This window comes from Eulemur rufifrons, chromosome 8 (assembly GCF_041146395.1).
Source record: "Eulemur rufifrons isolate Redbay chromosome 8, OSU_ERuf_1, whole genome shotgun sequence".
NCBI lineage: Eukaryota > Metazoa > Chordata > Mammalia > Primates > Lemuridae > Eulemur > Eulemur rufifrons.
The window spans coordinates 46,683,887-46,703,026 of NC_090990.1; the positions used below are offsets into that span (position 1 = coordinate 46,683,887).

At 37.7% G+C, this 19,140-nt stretch overlaps 1 protein-coding gene across 1 annotated transcript in view; it reads left to right on the forward strand.

Moving 5' to 3' along the window:
• PATJ (PATJ crumbs cell polarity complex component) overlaps positions 1–19,140 on the forward strand; it is a 337,921-nt gene that overhangs the window by 51,836 nt on the left and 266,945 nt on the right. The window contains exons 12-15 of the mRNA XM_069480086.1: positions 1,061–1,204; positions 4,103–4,179; positions 6,149–6,205; positions 16,472–16,606. Coding sequence (XP_069336187.1) covers positions 1,061–1,204; positions 4,103–4,179; positions 6,149–6,205; positions 16,472–16,606 — 413 coding nt within the window. The remainder of the gene's footprint in view (positions 1–1,060; positions 1,205–4,102; positions 4,180–6,148; positions 6,206–16,471; positions 16,607–19,140) is intronic.

The window sequence follows — 19,140 nt, forward strand, 5'->3', positions numbered from 1 at the left end:
ACCACACGTGGCCAACATCAAAGAAAATTAATAGCAATTCCTTAATATCAAATACCCAACACATACCTAAAATCTCTCAGTTGCCCCAAAATTTCATTTGTAGCTTCTCTTCCCGCTCTTCCTTAAGACTCCCCTGCAAACAAAACCCCAAAACCAAGATCCAGTCTTGCATTGCATTTGTTGCATTTGTATGTCTGTCTGGTGTTTTTAATCTAGAAGAATCCCCCACCCCTACTCCCATGACAATTTTTGAAGGGATTGTTCCGTTTGTCACTAGAATGCCACATTCTGAATTTGATTGTTTCCTTGTCCTGTCATTTAACTTGTTCTTCTACCCATATTTCCTGTGAATTAGTAGCTAGATCTAAAGTCTTAGGTTCAGGTTATTTTTGATAAGAATATTTTATAAGTGATGTGTGATTATTTTAAAAATAATCCAAAAGACTCATGTTCAAGTTTTCTTGTGTGTAGGAGATAAAAAGTGACTTGCCTTATTGAGATTGAAAACTTTGGATGACTCCTATTATTTTACTTAGCTCAATTAGCTAAGGGAGGAATCTCTGCCCCCAGGGCAATTCTAATTCCCTTCCAATTAATAACCTTACCTATGTAGACTTGTTTGTTGTACTCATGATGATGTCATGTCAGCACCTAGGAGAGCCCAGAGCAATTGGCCCAGCTTATTCTGCAAGTCTTACTTCCTGCCCACCACCTCCACAAGAGCTTAAGACCTCAGTGTTTTTTTCTTTCCAAGTCTATGCTGAGAAGCATCTACCCCTGCTTTGTCAACGGCTTTACCTTGTTTTTCTCTTCCCATTGCCTAATTCCTTTTTCTTTTCAATACTATCAACAAGTTTATTTTTTAAGGAATTGATTGGTTACCTGTTAGACTTGGCACTTTAGGTTAAAGGAATCATATGTAAGTTACCTCAGAATGGTGGTAATGAGGCTGTGAAATGGGAGAACAGGATTGAAGTAAGCTCACTTAATATGGTCCTCAGCTACTAGTGATCTAGTGATTCAAATTAGCAATTTTTCTTCTTTTTTTTTTTTTTTTTAGGAATTAAAGAGCCACCAAAAACACCAGGTCTCTTTCTAACTGGAGCAGTGGAAACAGAAACTAATTTGGATGGTGAAGATGAAGAAACTGGAGAAAAAATGGATAATCTAAAAAATGACAACATGCAAGCCTTAGAAAAATTGGGTAGGCACCAAGTGTTCACTTGGGAATAATTGGACTTACTGATTTGTTACCCATTTTCTGTCTTCATAGTTATTAATAATATAATGTGAGGAATCTTAGAGGCATTTTAGGCATATAAAATAGGGTATTCTTATTATCAACATCCTAACACTTATGGCAGTTGGGGACCAAACATATTCTTTTCACATCTTTGTTTTATTATATTAATTTTGAATGCATATTATTATGTGATGACTATTTTTATCTTGTTTTTAGCATTTTTAACTACTGCATTTTTTAGCTTGTATATTATCATTGATATATCTATAGCTATAGATTATAGTTATATGTATACTTATAGCAATGTTTCTTTTTTACCATAAAAATTAATAATATGTACATTTTTATTTGTTGCATCAAATTATCAAATTGCCCGGCTGCTATACATTTATTCTTTAATTTTCTTTTGAATTGATTTACGATTTTGTTCTTTTACTTTGAACTTTGATACTTCAGCTATTATAGTGGACTGTATTCTGCAAGCATATTGAGTAAGTTTCACACAGTTCCCCGCACAAAGGGTGCTAAGGAAAGCCTTGCCAGCTAAATGAAACTCCCTGGAATACTTAACACCACCCATGTTCCAGAGAAGTTTGGGGCTTTGGCTTTGTCTTGTCTTAGGATAGAATAGCCTAAAGGAAGGAGTGAAGCCCTTGTTCAAGTTAAAATATTTCCTGTGATCTGGAAATTTACCTTGTTCTTTTTGACCTAAGTAGGCTGCAATTTATCTTTGCTATTTTAATTGAGCTGAGCATAGATGGGTTTTTAGTGAAGTATCAGTTGAAAATCAAATACATTTTGAAGTTAAAAATAGTTTTAAAATTTTTTTCTTTTTTGAGACAAGGTCTCACTCTATTGCCTGAGCTAGAGTGCAGTGGTGTTATCATAGCTCACTGCAACCTCAAACTCCTGGGCTCAAGCAATCCTCTCACCTCAACCTCCCAAATTGCTGGGACTACAGGTGTGTGCCACCACATCTGGCTAATTTTTTTTTTTTTTTTTTGGGTAGAGATGGGGTCTCACTATGTTGCCCAGGCTTCTTAAACTCTTGGCCTGAAATGATCCTCCTGCCACGGACTCCCAAAATGCTGGGGTTGCAGACATGAGCCACTGTGCCTGGCCTAGAAATATTTCATCTGTGCTTTTTGGATCAACTTCACTGCATTTTTTCTTTGTGCATATGTATAATTTCAGTTTGAGATTAAAGCCAGAATCTTATAACTGCTATGAAGTTATCTTTCTATTTTGCCTTTGGAATAATTGTTTTGGATCATTGTGTTATTTTTATTTTTTGATTATTTTTTGCAGCCTAGGATTTATTGAGCTGCTGAAAGTAAAATTAATCTTTTTCCTCTAGCACATAGGCCTTTGTGCTGTGCTTTAAAACTCATGATTGTGTTTTCGTTGTGCAACTGAAAGGTAAAACATAGTCAAAAGAGTTGTTGGTGAAATGTCAACATTACTTTATACATGTGTATAACTATCATCTGAGCACCATGTTTTTAAGCTTAGAATTCAACTAATACATTGCAGATTTTGTTCAGATTCATTTAACAGATAAGAAATTGCTGCCTAGGAGAAAGTTAACAGGCAAGATGTTAGAACTCTTAATATAATTTCTTAAGGAAATGTTAACAGGAATGGACACAGGTGGAAAGCCCAAATGAATTTGATGTTTTGTTTTTAATAGGATCTTTGGTTAGTTATCCCCTAAATGTAATCTGGCATATCAGTTAATATAGTTATTTCATGGATGTTCTTTTGTAAATCTAGTAATTTAAGTTCTTTAGTGTTCATTAGTCTTAGTCTCTGATTTCTGAGGTTAGCCTCTTTCACTTAGTGATTTGCATTATGTAATTAAGCATTATATGCATCCAAGATGAACTGTCTGCTGAAGACTAAAAGAGCTGATATTGCAAGTTACATTTGATTTTAGGCAGACGGTTATGTCAGTTGTGATAAGTGTTCTGTGACTTTTCCAATCTTCAGACAAAATTGAAAGAGTTTTTTTTTTTTTTTTAAGTTAAAAAGAAGGTGGAAGTTTGTTCATTTTCTGGTACTGCTATGGATAGAGGTTGTAATTGCAGTTTTAGTACTTTGACTTTTGCCTATTAGACATTATTCATACTGTGAACTGTGCACTGAGCTTCTGGCTAAGATCATGTGGAGGATAGGCAAGATACTTAAAATCTGCCTTACCTCATTAAAATTGTCTATTCAACAAAGGCAGTATTATACTCAAGTAAGAAAGTCATAAAGACAAAAATATCCTAATGACCCATTAGCAACAAAAGACTGGTGTAAAACTAAAATTTCTATTATACTAAAGTTCATGGAACTCTGGTTCCAAGCCTTTATAGCCACCCATGGGAAACGTCTGATTGTATTGTGTTGATATGCCTTGTGGACAGTAAAGGTATCTTGATAAGTTTTTACTTTTCCGATGGGTAGCAGGATGGTACTACTTTGAAGTGATTAACATTTAAATTAAATCCTTGTATGCCTTAACATATTATACAGCAAAACCAGATGCATTTTACTTGTAAACTATTGGATGTTTACACATAAGCTATATATAATTTAAATTTCATTTATAAACTCATTGTTTCCTCTTCTCTTTAAAATATTCCTTAACAACAAAAACTCCTTCATAATTTGGTCACAGCTGGTCTTTACATTTTACATTAGTCTTATAAGTCACCTCTGATTTACTTTACCTAGTAGACCTAAGTTAATGCATTTTCTTTTTTATTCATTTCCCCTTTACTTACCGAAACTGCACTGTTACTGAAGAATTTAGTCGTTAAGTGTGTTTGGCTCACAGTAGCTTCAACATTTTTTTTTTTTTTTTAAATCCAGAAAGAGTCCCAGGCTCTCCAGAAAATGAGCTGAAATCCAGATGGGAAAACCTTTTGGGTCCTGATTATGAAGTAATGGTATGTTAAAATCCTCTAATAAAAAACACTCATGTCTCATTTCACATCAAGCTCCTAACATTGCAATTTAAATAAATTAGAGAGTGAAAGAATAGCCAGCCTGCTTTTATTTTTTTTCTTCTTGCCTTTCTTCCTTATTGGATCAATCAATTGATTTTTTTTAAGCATTTTAAGCTGTAAGAATAATTAAGGACTGCACACAAGCTTCAGTTACAATTAGCAGACACTCAGTTCATGTTGAAACAATTTAAGCTGACAATAGGCAGAAAAATGTTAGGAGAGAGAGGGCTTGCCTTTAAATTTATAACCTGTATCAGCTGCTTAAAATTGCTGGCATTTTTATGATTGCTTTTATGATCTGTTTGTTTTATTGTACACTGAAAGGGCTGTGGATATTAGTCCTATGTTTCACAAAGAATCTTACAGTTTTATGTGAAAAATGAAAGAATGATTATCAAATGTTTTTGGAAGAACAGGAAGTAATTTAGGTTAGGTATAAGTTTATAGTGCCAGTGGTCCATTAGACTTCCTTTCACCTGTTATTAGATTCATTGAGTAAGGGATTGATTACATTTCCCCATATGAATCCACATGAAAGCAGAAAAGCTGTGCTTAGAAAAACTTCTACTGTGTTCACTAAATGCATTAGTAATAAAACATTCTTTTAAATTCCTATTATCTTTCACATATTCTTACATATGTTTATCATTAGCACTTGTTGGCTGGTTAGAGATTTTTTTCCTTATCTTAGTTTAGAATATCCAGCCACTATCTAGTGTCAGAAAATTTCCAATGTCATTAAGATGAGTAAAAACAGTTCATATTTTCTCTCCTGCTCATTTTGTGCTTGCGTGTCTGTCAGTTCTCATGAACTGCTGCTTCTCTGCTTCATAGATTTTGGATATTGCTATTAGGCTGTCACCTAGCAGATGACCTTTCCTGCTAACCTTAGTGGTTTTGGTATTCAAAGTAATTTGTTGCACCAGTATTTACAAATGGCCAGTTTTGTGATGGACGCTTTTTTTGTTAAAATTTTATCCTCTTAAAATTCGTTTATCACAGGCTAGGAAGAGGAGACAGAATTTGAAGTTTGAAATTTAAAGTGATGGCCTATTCATTAAAAAAGTTGTAGCTGCTTGTTTCGAGAAATGAAAGGCAGAAGGGAGGAACCAAACATGGTGCATGAATACATGAATGCGTGTACTCCAATGTTTCTTATTTCACTTTCTTCCAGGACCTACTTATCTGAAATGCAGTACTTTCTGAAGCTTTAGTTGGGTCGTTGTTTAACGTATCCTTTCCTTCCAGATGCACCATATTTTATTAACAACTTACAGATGCAAATCATCATAACGTACTTTTGCTTGCAAGGAATTCGCTTCTGTGGTGTCCACCATTGAAGCTTAGAACAATAATTTTAGGCCAGGATTAAAAGCTTTAAGTATTCCATGAGCTTCCCACCAGGGACCAGGTCTTTCTATTTGTGTCTTTGCCAGCTTTTTCTCCTGGGGAAATGGTTTGAGTTTGTTGTGGAAAGTCAGATGGTTCAGTTTTTCCAAACTCATCTGACTTTACTGACATGCAAATTTTGTTTTAAGGCCTGAATTTGAAAGTAAAAATGGCCATGGTCTTGGTTTTGTCAAAGGAGTAAAATTTTTATGGGTTCATTATAAAGGAGGATTATATTAAAATTTTAGGGATCATAGATTTTAAAAAATGGTATTTGCCCATCACATTCTGTTCAACTTTTGGATAATTTAGGAGAAAAGGGTGACATGAAGAACAACAACAAATGTACTCTGAAATTTTATGTGTTATCTTTACAGATTTCAGAAATATAGGAAAGAAATTATAATGTAGGTCAGGTGGAGTTATCAATATATAGATTTTGCAGATATTTTCAGAAAACCTAGGGAGAAGTAAAGTTATGCTTTTATAAATATCAAAAATATGTTTCTCATAAATTTAGATTGCTACTTTGGACACACAGATTGCAGATGATGCTGAGTTACAGAAGTATTCAAAGGTAAGTATTATTTTTTTAAGATAACATCAGTTTTTTATAGTTTGAAGAACTTTCTTTAAATTCTTGCTGAAGAAACTAAGTACTATGTTCTAAAGTTTCCAGAATTTAGTCTTAGATGTTTTCTGGAAATGTGTTGGGTCTCATTGTTATGAAAGATAATGGTTAGATATACTTGGAAAGAATGTGGCATCTTTTATGCCATTTCCAGAAGCCAAAAACCCATGTTTAACTCTTTTGCCCACCTTAGAGGTAGTATGCATAGTAATGTTGTGCCAAGTGTGTTAGCTTTTCAGATATTATAAGAAATCCTTTTAAAAATGTTCCCTATGAATTAGGACCAGGAATATGGACTTCAAAAAAGCCTTCAAGTCTAGATGTTCGAGGACAAAAGTGGTTTCAGGTCTGAGTATAGGCAATGGTTGTTCTTGAACTCAAAACATTTTTGGTAAGCTTTCTTTCTAATGGCAAAATGTCAGAAGGTGACTTTTATAATTTTTCTTAACAATTTTACTGTCTTCTCGCTACAAATTAATTTTAGAGTTCCTATTCCAGATAATCCAAGGCCAGGGCAGTTAAAACTTAGAGAAGGCTTCTAAGCTGGCTTTCTCAACAAATAATAAGAAAGGAAAGATTTTTCTTGCCAGAATAGTTTCAAAAGTTCTGTTATAATCTCACCTGGGATATAAGAGCTAAGCCTGCCCTAAACTGCAAGCCGTCACATGCAGTTTTCAAAGTGAGTTTTCTGTGTTCCATGCAGGTTTCATAAGAATTTGAAGACGTTTTAGATAGTTCTACTATTTCCTTCTTCGAATATTTGTGATGAATATTTCTCTTCCATAATTTTATGCTATCTATGCCATTATTTCATAGGTTTGAATTTTCAAGGCTGACATTAGAGAATATTTCTTTCTTCTAAACTTACCTGCATTTTGGGTCACTTCCTCACTGGTCTGCGTCAGCCAACTGACCAAGCTTTCCTCAGATGTACAGTGTAAAAGGAACATGGGACACCTTGTAGTTAATTTTACATTATTTACAAAGACATCTTTATAATAGATTAGTTACTAATAATTCCATTTGAATACAGTGAGAGCAATTTAATTCAAAATGAGAGTAAGAAATATAAATTTGTCAGCAAACTTCATTTATTGTTAATTACTGCAGTATAGTGTACTGATCAGTCAGACTCTGAAACCAAACTGCCTGAGTTCAAATTCTGGCTTATCCAGAACTTGATAGCTGTAATCCTAGAAAATTAACTAAACTCTATGTCTCAGCTTTGTTATATGTAAAGGGAGCTATTAATATATTTGTACCTATCTCATAAATTTGTGTAGGAATTAACTATAATGTGTCTAGAATAGTTGCAAGTACATGGTAGGCTGTTATTTTTATTATCATTGTCATATAAATTAATGATACTTTTCCCTAAAATTGTTCTTTAATTCACACTAAACTCTTAGATATTGGATATTTTCCATTTAACTCTCTTCCAATTTACTAAATTTCCTTTGCTTAATCTCCTGCTAAAGCCCACCTATTGAGTACTTAATTTTAGTTACTATAGTTACCATATTTATTATATTTTTCTAGAATTTCCATTTTATTCCTTTTTAGATTAAAATTCTCAGGTGAAATTCTCAATGTAAAAAAAAAATCCTGCTGGGCATGGTGGCTCCTGCCTGTAATCTTAGTACTCTGGGAGGCCAAGGTGGGAGAATTGCTTGAGCTCAGGAGTTTGAGACCAGCCTGAGCAAGAGTGAGACCCTGTCTCTACTAAAAATAGAAAAATTAGCCAGATGTCGTAGCTCACACCTGTAGTGCCAGCTACTTGGGAGGCTGAGACAAGAGGATCACTTGAGCCCAGGAGTTTGAAGTTGCAGTGAGCTACACTGACACCACTGCACTCTACCCAGGGCAAGAGAGCAAGACTTTGTCTTCAAAAAAAAAAAAAAATCTATATTTATCATCTTTTTCTGTATTTCTTGAACATGTTAACCATAGCTTATAAAGACTTTAAGTAATTAATTCCAGTATCTGGATCAGCTTTGGATCTATTTCTGTCATTTGATGTTTTGTCTTGTTGATTATTTGGTTGTATTAATGTTTCTCATCATGCCATAATTTGATTGGATGTCCAACAACTACAAAAGACTTCAGATGATGTTAGTTATCTCTGTTCAGAGAGGTCTCTCATCCCGTCTACTAATACGGGTGTGTGCGGTGGTGGTGATGGTGGTGGGTGATTATCTCAGAGACGAGGCAGAGGTATAGTCTTGGTAAAGTTAAGATTATCTCTAGTTTGCCTTTGCTCTTAAGACATAGCCTTCCAGGTATTCCATGAAAGAGTCTGGGGTGTTTACCAGTCCCCTTATCCTGGTGGGACCTGAACTCTAACACTATATGCCCAGTACTCTGGGACTGCTGAAATCTTTGCTTTACTTTTTAGAGCTTTCCTGATTAGCTCTTTAGCCTCCTGTACCATATAGCTTTAGAACTCAGGAGATGTTCTAAACAGCAAGGAGGGAAAAAAAACAAAACAAAACAATAAGCACGCTGTGCATACATTTTTAAAGAATGTAATTCTCTTTCTCCAGGCAGATGGTGTTCTTTTTTACCCTTACTCCCTAGTTCCCCGCCACTAGCCTTGCTACCTTTATCTTATTTCCTGATCAACCTCTATGCCATATTTATATATTTGTACTTAGCAACTCTGGTGGAAAGGGTTTGAGTTGAACAGACTTTCAGAACCACCTTATAGAAACTTACCAGTACGTTCAGCTGTTCATTAATTCATGAAATATTTATTGATATCTATTCTGTGCCAGGTCCTCTACTGAATGCTGGCGTTCCAGAAGAGAACAAAGTAGGAAGAAAAATCACTGTCCTGTAGAACTTATATTTTAGTGGGGGCAGACCAAAAATAAGTAAGTTATATAGTATGGGTGCCATGTGCCGTGGAGAATATTTATGCAGGGAAGATAGGGAATTCAGAATGGGGGCTGGGTTTGTAATTTTAGATAGGTTGGTCAGGGAAGGGCTCATTAAGAAGGTGATATGTGAGGAAACACTTTAGGAGGTGAAATAACCAGCCTAATTTTTCTTCTACATAATATGAATAATAATAACTGTTATAGAAGATTAAATATAAATATATTTAATATATGCCTTAATTAATACAGCTCAGTTTCAACATACAAGAAATGTCCAATAAATGGTTGTTTTGTTTTCAAGTTGTATGCTTCTAGTACTTTTAGACTCTGACCTTTCAAAGGCCCTTTTCTTTTAATATGCTATTTGAAAACATTTAATTATTTAATTGAAATTTTGTTATGGCTAAAAGTTATTTTTCCTTTTTTGCACTGGAATAAAAAGAGTCACCCATAATGGCAATATTCTCTCTTCATATTTAATTGTTACCTGCATATACTTATTTATTTGTAATCAGTATACCCATCTTTTTGTTTCATGTGTTTTTGAGGCAGAGAAGGGATGTATAGTTTTTCCATATAACTATCATACATTTTTATATTTTGCTACATTAATTTCTTAAAATAAGCATCCACAGAGTAGTTCCTCATTTTGATAAGCTATAATATTTTAAAAAATTTTCTTCTAATTGGAAGTTTAGGGGTTTTTTTTGTTTGTTTGTTTTTAAAAAAGATGTCTCACTATGCTGCCCAGGCTGGTGTTGAACTCCTGGCCTCAAGCCATCCTCCCACCTCAGCCTCCCAAGTAGCTGGGATTATAGGAGTCAGCTACCATGCCCGGCTAGAAGTTTAGGTCTTAATTCAGTAGTTTCTCATTTTTCCCTACAGTATATAAAGGATGTTTTAATTAGACAATCAAAACCGCTTTTGCAGATGAGGATACTAAAGTCTGCCTGGGTCGAATGACTCCTCCAAAATTATACAGCAAGACAGTGGCCAGGGCTTAGTGCGTTCATTCATTCCTGAAATATTTACGAAGCCCGTACTCTATGCCAGAAATATGCTGCCATCTATGGGAAGCAAAATGGAAAGGGTCCTTGCTCTCATGGAGCTTAGGTTCTGGCTTGGGTAGGGGCATAATAATAGACAAGTAAAAAATAACTTGATAAGATAGTTGCAGATTGTCAGAAGTGCTGCAAATGAATCAGCAGGGTGAACAGCGTGTAACTAGCGGAGACCACTTTAGAGAGGAAGCCAGGGCAAGCCTCTCAGCTCAGGCTTGAAGGATAGAAGGTGGTGAGCTGGGAGCAGAGGAGCAGCAGGAACAGCAGCCCTCTTGTGGGAAGGGGCTGGCATGGGTGGGGCGAACAGGTATTGCTTGTTTCCGGGTGTCTGGGTCAAACTAAGGTAAGAGGTGAATGTTGTTAAATGAGGCTATTGAGGAAGTCCAGGTGCTGGAGGGCCTTGAGAGCAGTGGTGATGTGTGTGGACTTCATCCTCAGAGCAAGGTAATACCAGTGGAGGATTTTAAGTAGGGTTGTGTCATGACTTGAGGTCAAGGTTATAGGTTTTTCCTCTGTCCCATCAGCTTTCTGATTGGGAAAATCATTTTGATGGGTATAACTGGTATTTCTGTGGGTCTAGCTGTCTTTAGATGGTTGCTGCCCGATAGCCACCACTCTTGAAGGGCTGAGTCAAGAAGCATCTCCATATATTCGGGGCTCATGTTAATAGATGAGGTTTTCTTCTGAGGTGGATGGAGTCGTGGGGAAAGAGGGAGGTGAAAGCTATTTACAGTGGCTCGAGCATTAGCTGTGCTGCTTCTAGGAAGCTGTTAATCATGACACAAGAACAGTTTTCCCGCATCTGGGGAGACTTGCACTTTTAGGGATGGCTTTCTTGGCAAGTGTTTACTATTAAGATAATCACAGCTCTATGAGGGAGAAGCATTAAGCTCATTCTAGTGACCTTTCTGCTGGCCATCAATTGTAATATGAAGTGAGCATCAGTAATATCTCTCATATGGGAAACAAAAACTCCAGGTCTGTTCTCTGGTTTTGACATGACAGATTGACAGATTTTACTTTATTTCCCTCCTGAATTATATTTCCTGAGCCAGAGAACATTAAAATGTGGTTTCCCCCCCTTACTCTATAATGAGCAAATATAATTTTTAAGGCAGGGGGATTTACTGGGTTTTCCAGGAGTTGCAGCAGGTGTTACCGTTCAGTTACCAGGGCTGGTTCTTTGCTTTAAATACATTTTCTCCTTTATTCCTCACAGTAACCCTATTGGTCAGCAAGCACTTCTTCCTTCCCATTTTTAATTGTGGAAAATCAAGTGTCAGGCAGTAAAGTAACTGGCCCAAGGTCATACGCAGCTAGTAAGTGGCAGAATTAGGAAACAAATTAAGGGTTATCTGGCTTCTGAGCCTGTGCCACTCCTTTTTCTTTTTAATTTTGAACAGATAATAAATGTATGGACGAGACACAAAATTCAAAAGGTTTAGAAGTATGTACTGCAAAAAATAAGTTTCTCTCCCATCCTAGTCCTGTCATTCTCTTGCCCAGAGGCAACACCATTAGCAGTTCTCAGGCATGTAATTTTATACTTTGCTGCTCTCTTTTTGAGTGGAGAATGTAAGACACAGAATCAAGTGACTAGTAGCAGTGCTCACCTACTAGGGCAAGTGGCATATCAGAAACATCAGAGGAGCTTTTTCAGAATACGCATGCCCCTATTTTGTTCCTCCTCACCAGGACTGATTTGTAGGTTTGACCCTTTTCTTGCCCCACTCCATTGGGAATTATTGTTCAGGTATTGTTAAGCTGCCTAATATGTGTTCAAGGAAGGACATTATTATACTTCCTCAAGACAGATGAAGGAAGCTTATTGGGAGGGTGGCATTTGATCTATACTCTGGAGAATGGATTTGGAGAAATGAGTACAATGGATATTGCAGGTGAGGGAAACGCCATGAGCAAAGGTAGGGAGAAAGTCAAGTACAAAGTGTTGGATCCCACATCAAAAACTCAAATATCTCATGGGCCAGGCAGGTAACATAAATGATATCAAAAAGGACAAATGGGAACTAATGCTTAACCTTGCTGTTAGGTAACTGAACAGGACTTTTAATATACTGCCATATAGCAGAGTACACATTATATATATTTTTGAACATTCAGAATTAAAATTTTAGAGGGGTAAGGAAAACAAATGTAGATGAAGGATTGATGGATTGTCTTGTGTAACCTCTGAGTGAACACAACAAACTTTGGAGACCATTATGCTTGTGGTACACCGTTACTTTTGAACGTGTAGCCTTGTTCTTGGAAAGTTTTTTATTTATGATAAATTTATTAACTCCCTAATCTTTATACATAAATGGCTATTTAATGCTTTCACTCTGTGTGTATGTGTGTGTGAGAGAGAGAATTACAGGAACCAATCATAGGCTTCTTTGTGTTCTACTTTGAGTTTAACTCTTTTGGAAGTGTCCTGCCTCATCCCACTGACACATCTTTGGAGATTTTCTTTCCAGAAGTTTCTTTTCCCCCTGAAGCAGTATCATTTACATTCCCATTTGAGCACTTTGATATCTTGTTTTAGCATCCTTAAAGTAGAGCTTTTAGTGAAATGAATGGGCTGTAGTTTGTTTCATGACAGGTCTCTACTCACGGGTTGAAGGCCTCTAGCTTTCTTGATCTCATTTGATCTTCATCATTTAGCACTGACAGTAAATCACACAATGGTCACACTTTCCTTGGATGCATTTCCCTGTATCCTTTACTTGTCATATCAGGATCATGAAAATCCTGCTGCTCATTAACTTTGTCAGTTTAAAGAGGACCCCTCGCAAGCATGCTGGATGAGCATCAGAAAGCGTGCCATGCAGTGTGTGTGAAGGCATCAATCATTTGTTGCACCCACTCCTGTCATTTCAGCACTTTCTGCTCTCTGCCTAAGAACTCAGAATACCGAAGGGGTGGACAACTGAAGAGACAGATGAAATGCTTGATTTGTTTAGTTGCTAAATGCAGCTGGGACAGGTAATTAAACAGTCCTGCTCCCGCAGAGAAGCCTGCAGCAATGTAACATGAAATCTCGGAAACCCAGCTGTACCCAGATTTAGATTCAGGACTAATATTAGGTAGGCCTCCTTTAACTTGACAGATTTTGTAAACATCATTTCTGGTTTATTTGTTCAGCATGATTGAAGATGAAGCATGTGTGTTTTGTTCCCCGTCTAAGTTTTCTAGGGAGCCCATGGTGTTTACAGATACCTGGGGGAAGAGCCTAGATGGGCACAGCGCCGTATCTGGAGGGCAGGGGATGCCATGGGTGGGCCTCCGCTGGGCCCAGGACCCCAGCCCATTCCTGACTTCAGCTGTTCCACAGTGGAGGGAATGGGGTCAGCCATGTGAATGGATCAGGATTAGTTGGAGTGTGTGTGTGGGGGGAGGTTGGTGGAAACAGTTTCTTCCTAACCTTTGCATCTTTTATGGGAGCATATTATTAATACTATATAAGTAGCAAAGATCTCTCTGTGTGTACAGCAAAGTCTTTGTTTTAATCTGAGCACGTATTTCTACGCAGAAGTTGTTACCACCATTTAGTCATTTGCTCAAACCAAAAATTTAGCAATTGTCCTTTTCACTCACCTCCCCAGGCCACCCCCCAGCAGGCTTTTTGTAGGCCTGACTCATTCTTACCCTTTCAAGTCTGACCTTAAACGTCCCCTTCTCTGGGGAGCCTCCTCTGACCAACTTTCCACAAGGGCCCTGACCAGCTGTGCTCCTCTGCCGTGACCCTGATTAGTTCCTCCCAGCACTTGTCACAAGTGGTCATTACTTGTTTGTTTTTCACATGGTGGTCACACTTTCCTTGGCTGCGTTTCTTTGGGTTCTTTACTTATGTCAGGACTGTGATAATCCTGCTGCTTGTTGGTTAGTTGTTTATTCACCTACCTATGTGCTTGTGTCTACTTCTTGCTTGTTTACTGTCTGTCTTCCATACCAGGTATTCCTTCTGTGAGGGCAGAGCCTGTTTCTTTCCTTTACTCTATATTTCCAGCTCACAACTCAAGGCCTTGCATGTAGTTTACACCCCATAAGTAGACACTGGATACCATGTCCAAACTGTATCATAGATCAGTGGTATACTGGTAAAGGTCTAGCTCTCAAAAAAATAAAAAAGCTCCAATGTGTAGCATTTACCAATATCTGTGATGTCAACACTCTCTCCGTGGCATATTTGAAGGTAACAAAATGACATCACTGATCATGGAGTTGGAAAGCCATTCGCGATAGCACTTCATTGGTATAGGCTTCTCCAAGGGAGCAGAACTGTTTAATTATCTGTCCCAGCTGCATTTAGCAGCAACAAAATAAGCATTTCCTCTGTCTCTTTCTGTTGTCCACCCCTTCAGTATTATTTGAGTTCTTATTTCCATCTATGCAGACATAATAGATATAAATCACTCCAAGAACATAGATATTAGTAAAATATAGTGAAAAATACTTAGGAAGTGATAGGTTTTGAGCACTTATTCCACTTATTATTATTTAATTATAACTTTATATAGTTTAGTTTTTAATAATGGCTATGTTTCACAACTGGCCTGCAAAATTTCTGAAAATTGAACAATCCACCCTCAAGCCAGCACCAGCCAGCTCCAGCCACCCCACTGGAGATGATGTGTTTTGGATCCGCTGACGGCTCTGTGCCCTATAGTGATGGGCTCGTAAACAAAGTGAGGAAGACAGTTGGCGGAGATGGGTGGGTAAACTGCTATTGCAGAAGCATTTCTCTGAGAGTTTTACTCACCTCTAGTAGATACACCACTGAAGAAGATGACCCTAATGTATCCTGTCTTGATAGACATGATTTGGCACAATGACTAGGCGAGAGAATAAGCTGGCCGCAGTGAGAAATAAAGAAATCAGAGAGGGAGCAGGGTAAGAACAATCCCAACCTTCCACGTAGAGTGCTGGAACAGACAAAGTGAGACCCTGACTCTAAAAAAAATAAAATAAAAATAAATGAACAGCGTGCTGTAACATCTTATCGCCAGAGATGGTTGTAGATCCCAAAGTGCTTAGTGGTCAAGAGCACTTAATTTTCAGAAAATTATCACAGGGCTAGAAGTCCCTCATGCCCATTTTAAGTCATTGAAGTCACAGTCAGCTAGACGACTTGCCACTTCACATTTGTCTGTATGTCTGTAGCGGGACAGAAATGAGCCCCAGCTGGTGTCTGAATCAAAGCCTGTGGCACTCTGGGGACTCAGAGCAGACGATGGAGGGGAGGTGACAAGCTCAGGGATAAAGGATCATGGAGAATAGGAAAACTGAGGGAAAGAGCCATGTTGTGGATGCTTTGCCACCCTGTGTGGGATTTTCTCCTTGTAAAGTGTATGTAGAGGTAGCTCTGGCATTTTTAGGTAAGCACACTATTGCTATAGGAAATATAAATCATAATTAGTACCATTTGCTGTATTTTAGCTTATACAGCCACAGTGAGAAATCATTAGCGCCAGGAAAGACAGGAGAGTGGAGACTGGTGAATGCCCTTGACCTTTGCAGCCAACAAAGATGAGTGCAGCTAAAATGCTCATCTCTTCACTCTGACGTTGGCTAGAGTTTCTCAGCCCTTGACTCACATCTTAGCCCATGTGAATGCTTCTAAACTGACAGAATCAACCTCAGAATGGATATGATTGCCTTCTTCAAACTGAAGATGTTCTCACTGAATTGGCTAGAAAGAAAGGACATCTCGGGTGAGCCCATCTTTCGTGTCTGGTACTGAGGTTGTAGAGATGAAAGGTACAGACTCTGCATGCAAGAAAATAGGAATTCTAAAGCTGTAATGGAGATGTGCGCAGGGTGTTCTTAAACCCCAGATGGGGGCACATTCACTCAGGGCTTCCGGGAAGTGACACTGCCTCGGTATTGAAGTGTGAGTTGATTAGGTAATAAAGGGGAGTTAGGGTGTTCTGGGGGATAGGGAGCCCATAGAAGAGTGAAACACGGCATACGTACTGTGCTACAGAAAGTATTTGGACCACCTGCAGCTCAAAAATGAAGGCAGGACTTTGTACATCCATATCTCCATTCCCAGGGAACTCAGAAGGAAAAGAAGAGTGAGAACAAGAAGACCCATGACTTCATAATTTTATTCTATTTGGGGCTAGTTTTCCCATTATTGTGCTCTTTTAAAATTTTGGCGATCTGATTCAAGACGTGGGGTTTTCATGTAAAAATAATGCTGGATGGAGGATTAACAGCCAGGTGTGTCCTTGTCATGTTCAATATTGTTGCTCTGTGTCCTGCTACAGCTGCTGCCTATTCACACTCTGAGGCTTGGCGTGGAAGTGGACTCCTTTGATGGGCACCATTATATCTCTTCAATAGTTCCTGGTGGTCCCGTGGATACATTGAGCCTCCTGCAGCCAGAGGATGAGCTTCTTGAGGTAAACCTTATGAGGGAAGAAAGACACAGGAATTTTTAAGTTCTAGGAAAATGTATTCTTATTAGAAATCCACTGAGTTACAGTGTCACCGATGCCGATGTAATATGACCCACTTAGATTGGAAAACACTGCTTATTGGATGATAAAGGAAGTAGATATTATGCTTTCAGTTCATTTTCCCCATCTTTTGAGGCTCCTGAGAGGTCCTTTATTTAAAGAATTGACTAGGAAAGAAGTTTGGTAGCATAATTAGTATTTTTTTGTAAAATTCTAATTCCACATTTTGTTGGAATTTGTTTTGTTGATTCTTTCTTTCTTTTTTTTTTTTTTTTTGACTAGTCAAGTCCAGTAGTGTGTTGATTATTTCTAATAAGGATTAGAACTGAATGACCTTAGTCTTACTGGTTTTCAGATTGTCTCCTCGGGACTTCCCCTTCACATTGGCAGCCTTAAGTGGGCTTGCTCAGGTTCCCCAGCCTCTCTTTAATCAGAGCAATTCTAAAGCACCTGTGCTTTGAAATAAATCACTTTCTTTTTCTTCCTTCCTTCTTTCCTTCCTTCCTTCCTTTCGTTTTTTTTTTTTTTGAGACAGGGTCTCACTCTGTAGCCCAGGCTGGAGTGCAGTGGCGTCGTCATAGCTCACTATAACCTCAAACCTCAAACTCCTCACCTCAAGTGATCTTCCTGCCTCAGCCTCCCAAGTAGCTGGGACTACAGGCATGTGCCACCATGCCTGGCTAATTTTTTATTTTTTAATTTTTTTTGTAGAGAAAGGGTCTTGTTATGTTGCCCAGGCTGGCCTCAAACTCTGTGTCTCAAGCAATCCTCCCATTTTGGCCTCCCAAAGTGCTGGGATTACAGGCGTGAGCCATTGTGCCGGGCCTGAAATGACTTTCTTGAGAGATTTTGTAAGATTGAAAAGTCACATAGTTAGTATAACAAATAAGCAAAACAACACTGAAACCCCTAATTTTACAGATGAGAAAATAAGGTACTAACTTCTCCAACTTTATACACTGAATTAATGGTAGAAGGAGAACTTTAGTTTGTGTTTCCTAACTCCCATTTCATTATTTTTTGTAAATACATCACATTACCTCCTAAGCCCCTAAAAGAGATGTGGGGAATGGTCAGATGACAACACTTCATAGAAGAGGATTCTTCTAAAAGTGAGCATCTACAAGAAACTCTAGGTTGAATTTAATAGAATCAACCTAGTAGCCCTAGCCAAGATAAGAAGCCCATGGGCCCTGATTTTAGAGATTTCTTTCTAAAATTTATGTTTGCTCAAAGTGAAATCACAAGGATAGCAAACAGGTCTCATGTTGGGTGCAACTGCAATTTATTAGTAGTGTCCAACCACCTAAAGGAATATGTTGAGAAGAATTCTGAGTTGAATTTTGAGTTCAGAGGGAAAAATGCTATGACTAGTTACCAAATTCTGTCGTAAGCATGGGAGGGCAGGATTTTGGAGTCCTATTTTAAGAGGTAGTAAGTTGCTTATTTTTAGAGGGGTTCAAGAGAATGGTATTGGAGTGTTTATTACAGATTAATGCCCTAAGTTGTTTTACTAGATGAATTATTCTTTTTTTGGTTCTGAGGTCATGTATTCCTCTTCCAATTGGCAGAGCACAGGCACAGCTTTGTGGATATCACACATGATAATCTGTAAATTGGAGACCATTGCTATAAGATGTAATTATTAGATATTGAGAAATAAGATATATTTGTTTGGGAGATGTGGAGGTATAAGTAAAACCAATTTAGTTCACTTTTCTTTTAGTGGTAAAATATAGATAACGTAAAATTTACCATTTTAACCATTTGTAAGTGTAAAATTCAATGACACTAAGTATAACTCACTACTAGTATGTGGTAGGTAGGTGCTAAAATGCTGGGTGGATCAGAGTAGAGCAAGTATAGGTGATCCCAGCCATCAAATTAAATCCTCTATGCTTTAGCCAAGGCTAGGATTCCATGGGCCTGCTACATTGTAATAAACAGAATGTGGTATAATAGGGTAGCATGAAGATTTTTTGAATTTTTAAATACAGATTTCTAATGAAAGAACTTGAAATAGGGAAAGAAACCCAGGTTTGAAAGTCAGAGAAGCTGCTTTGGGTTCTGAATTTGCCACAGGTTAGCCACGTGTCACTTCACTTAACATGTCACTTAATGTTATGGAATCAGTTTCTTCATCAATAAATGCCTACTTAACTATGTGCTTGTGAGGATCTAATGAGGTATTGTCCATGTAAACTATAAAACATTATCTCCCTGTGAGATACTGGCAATATTATCACTGTGAAAAAGGCATAGCGACAAGCTTTATGGGCTGGGCTGAGGATTCAGTATGGTAATATAATGGGTCAGCACTTTTACAGTGTTCTATACTCTGAAAGTATATACACATGTGCGTATTTTCTAATCAAAAATCTGGATAATTGAGACTTGACAAGGTTTAAAAGGTTCTCAAGTTGAGGGACCTTGAAAAATATTGTGAATTCTAAAATGAAAATCAGCTTCCTCTGAGT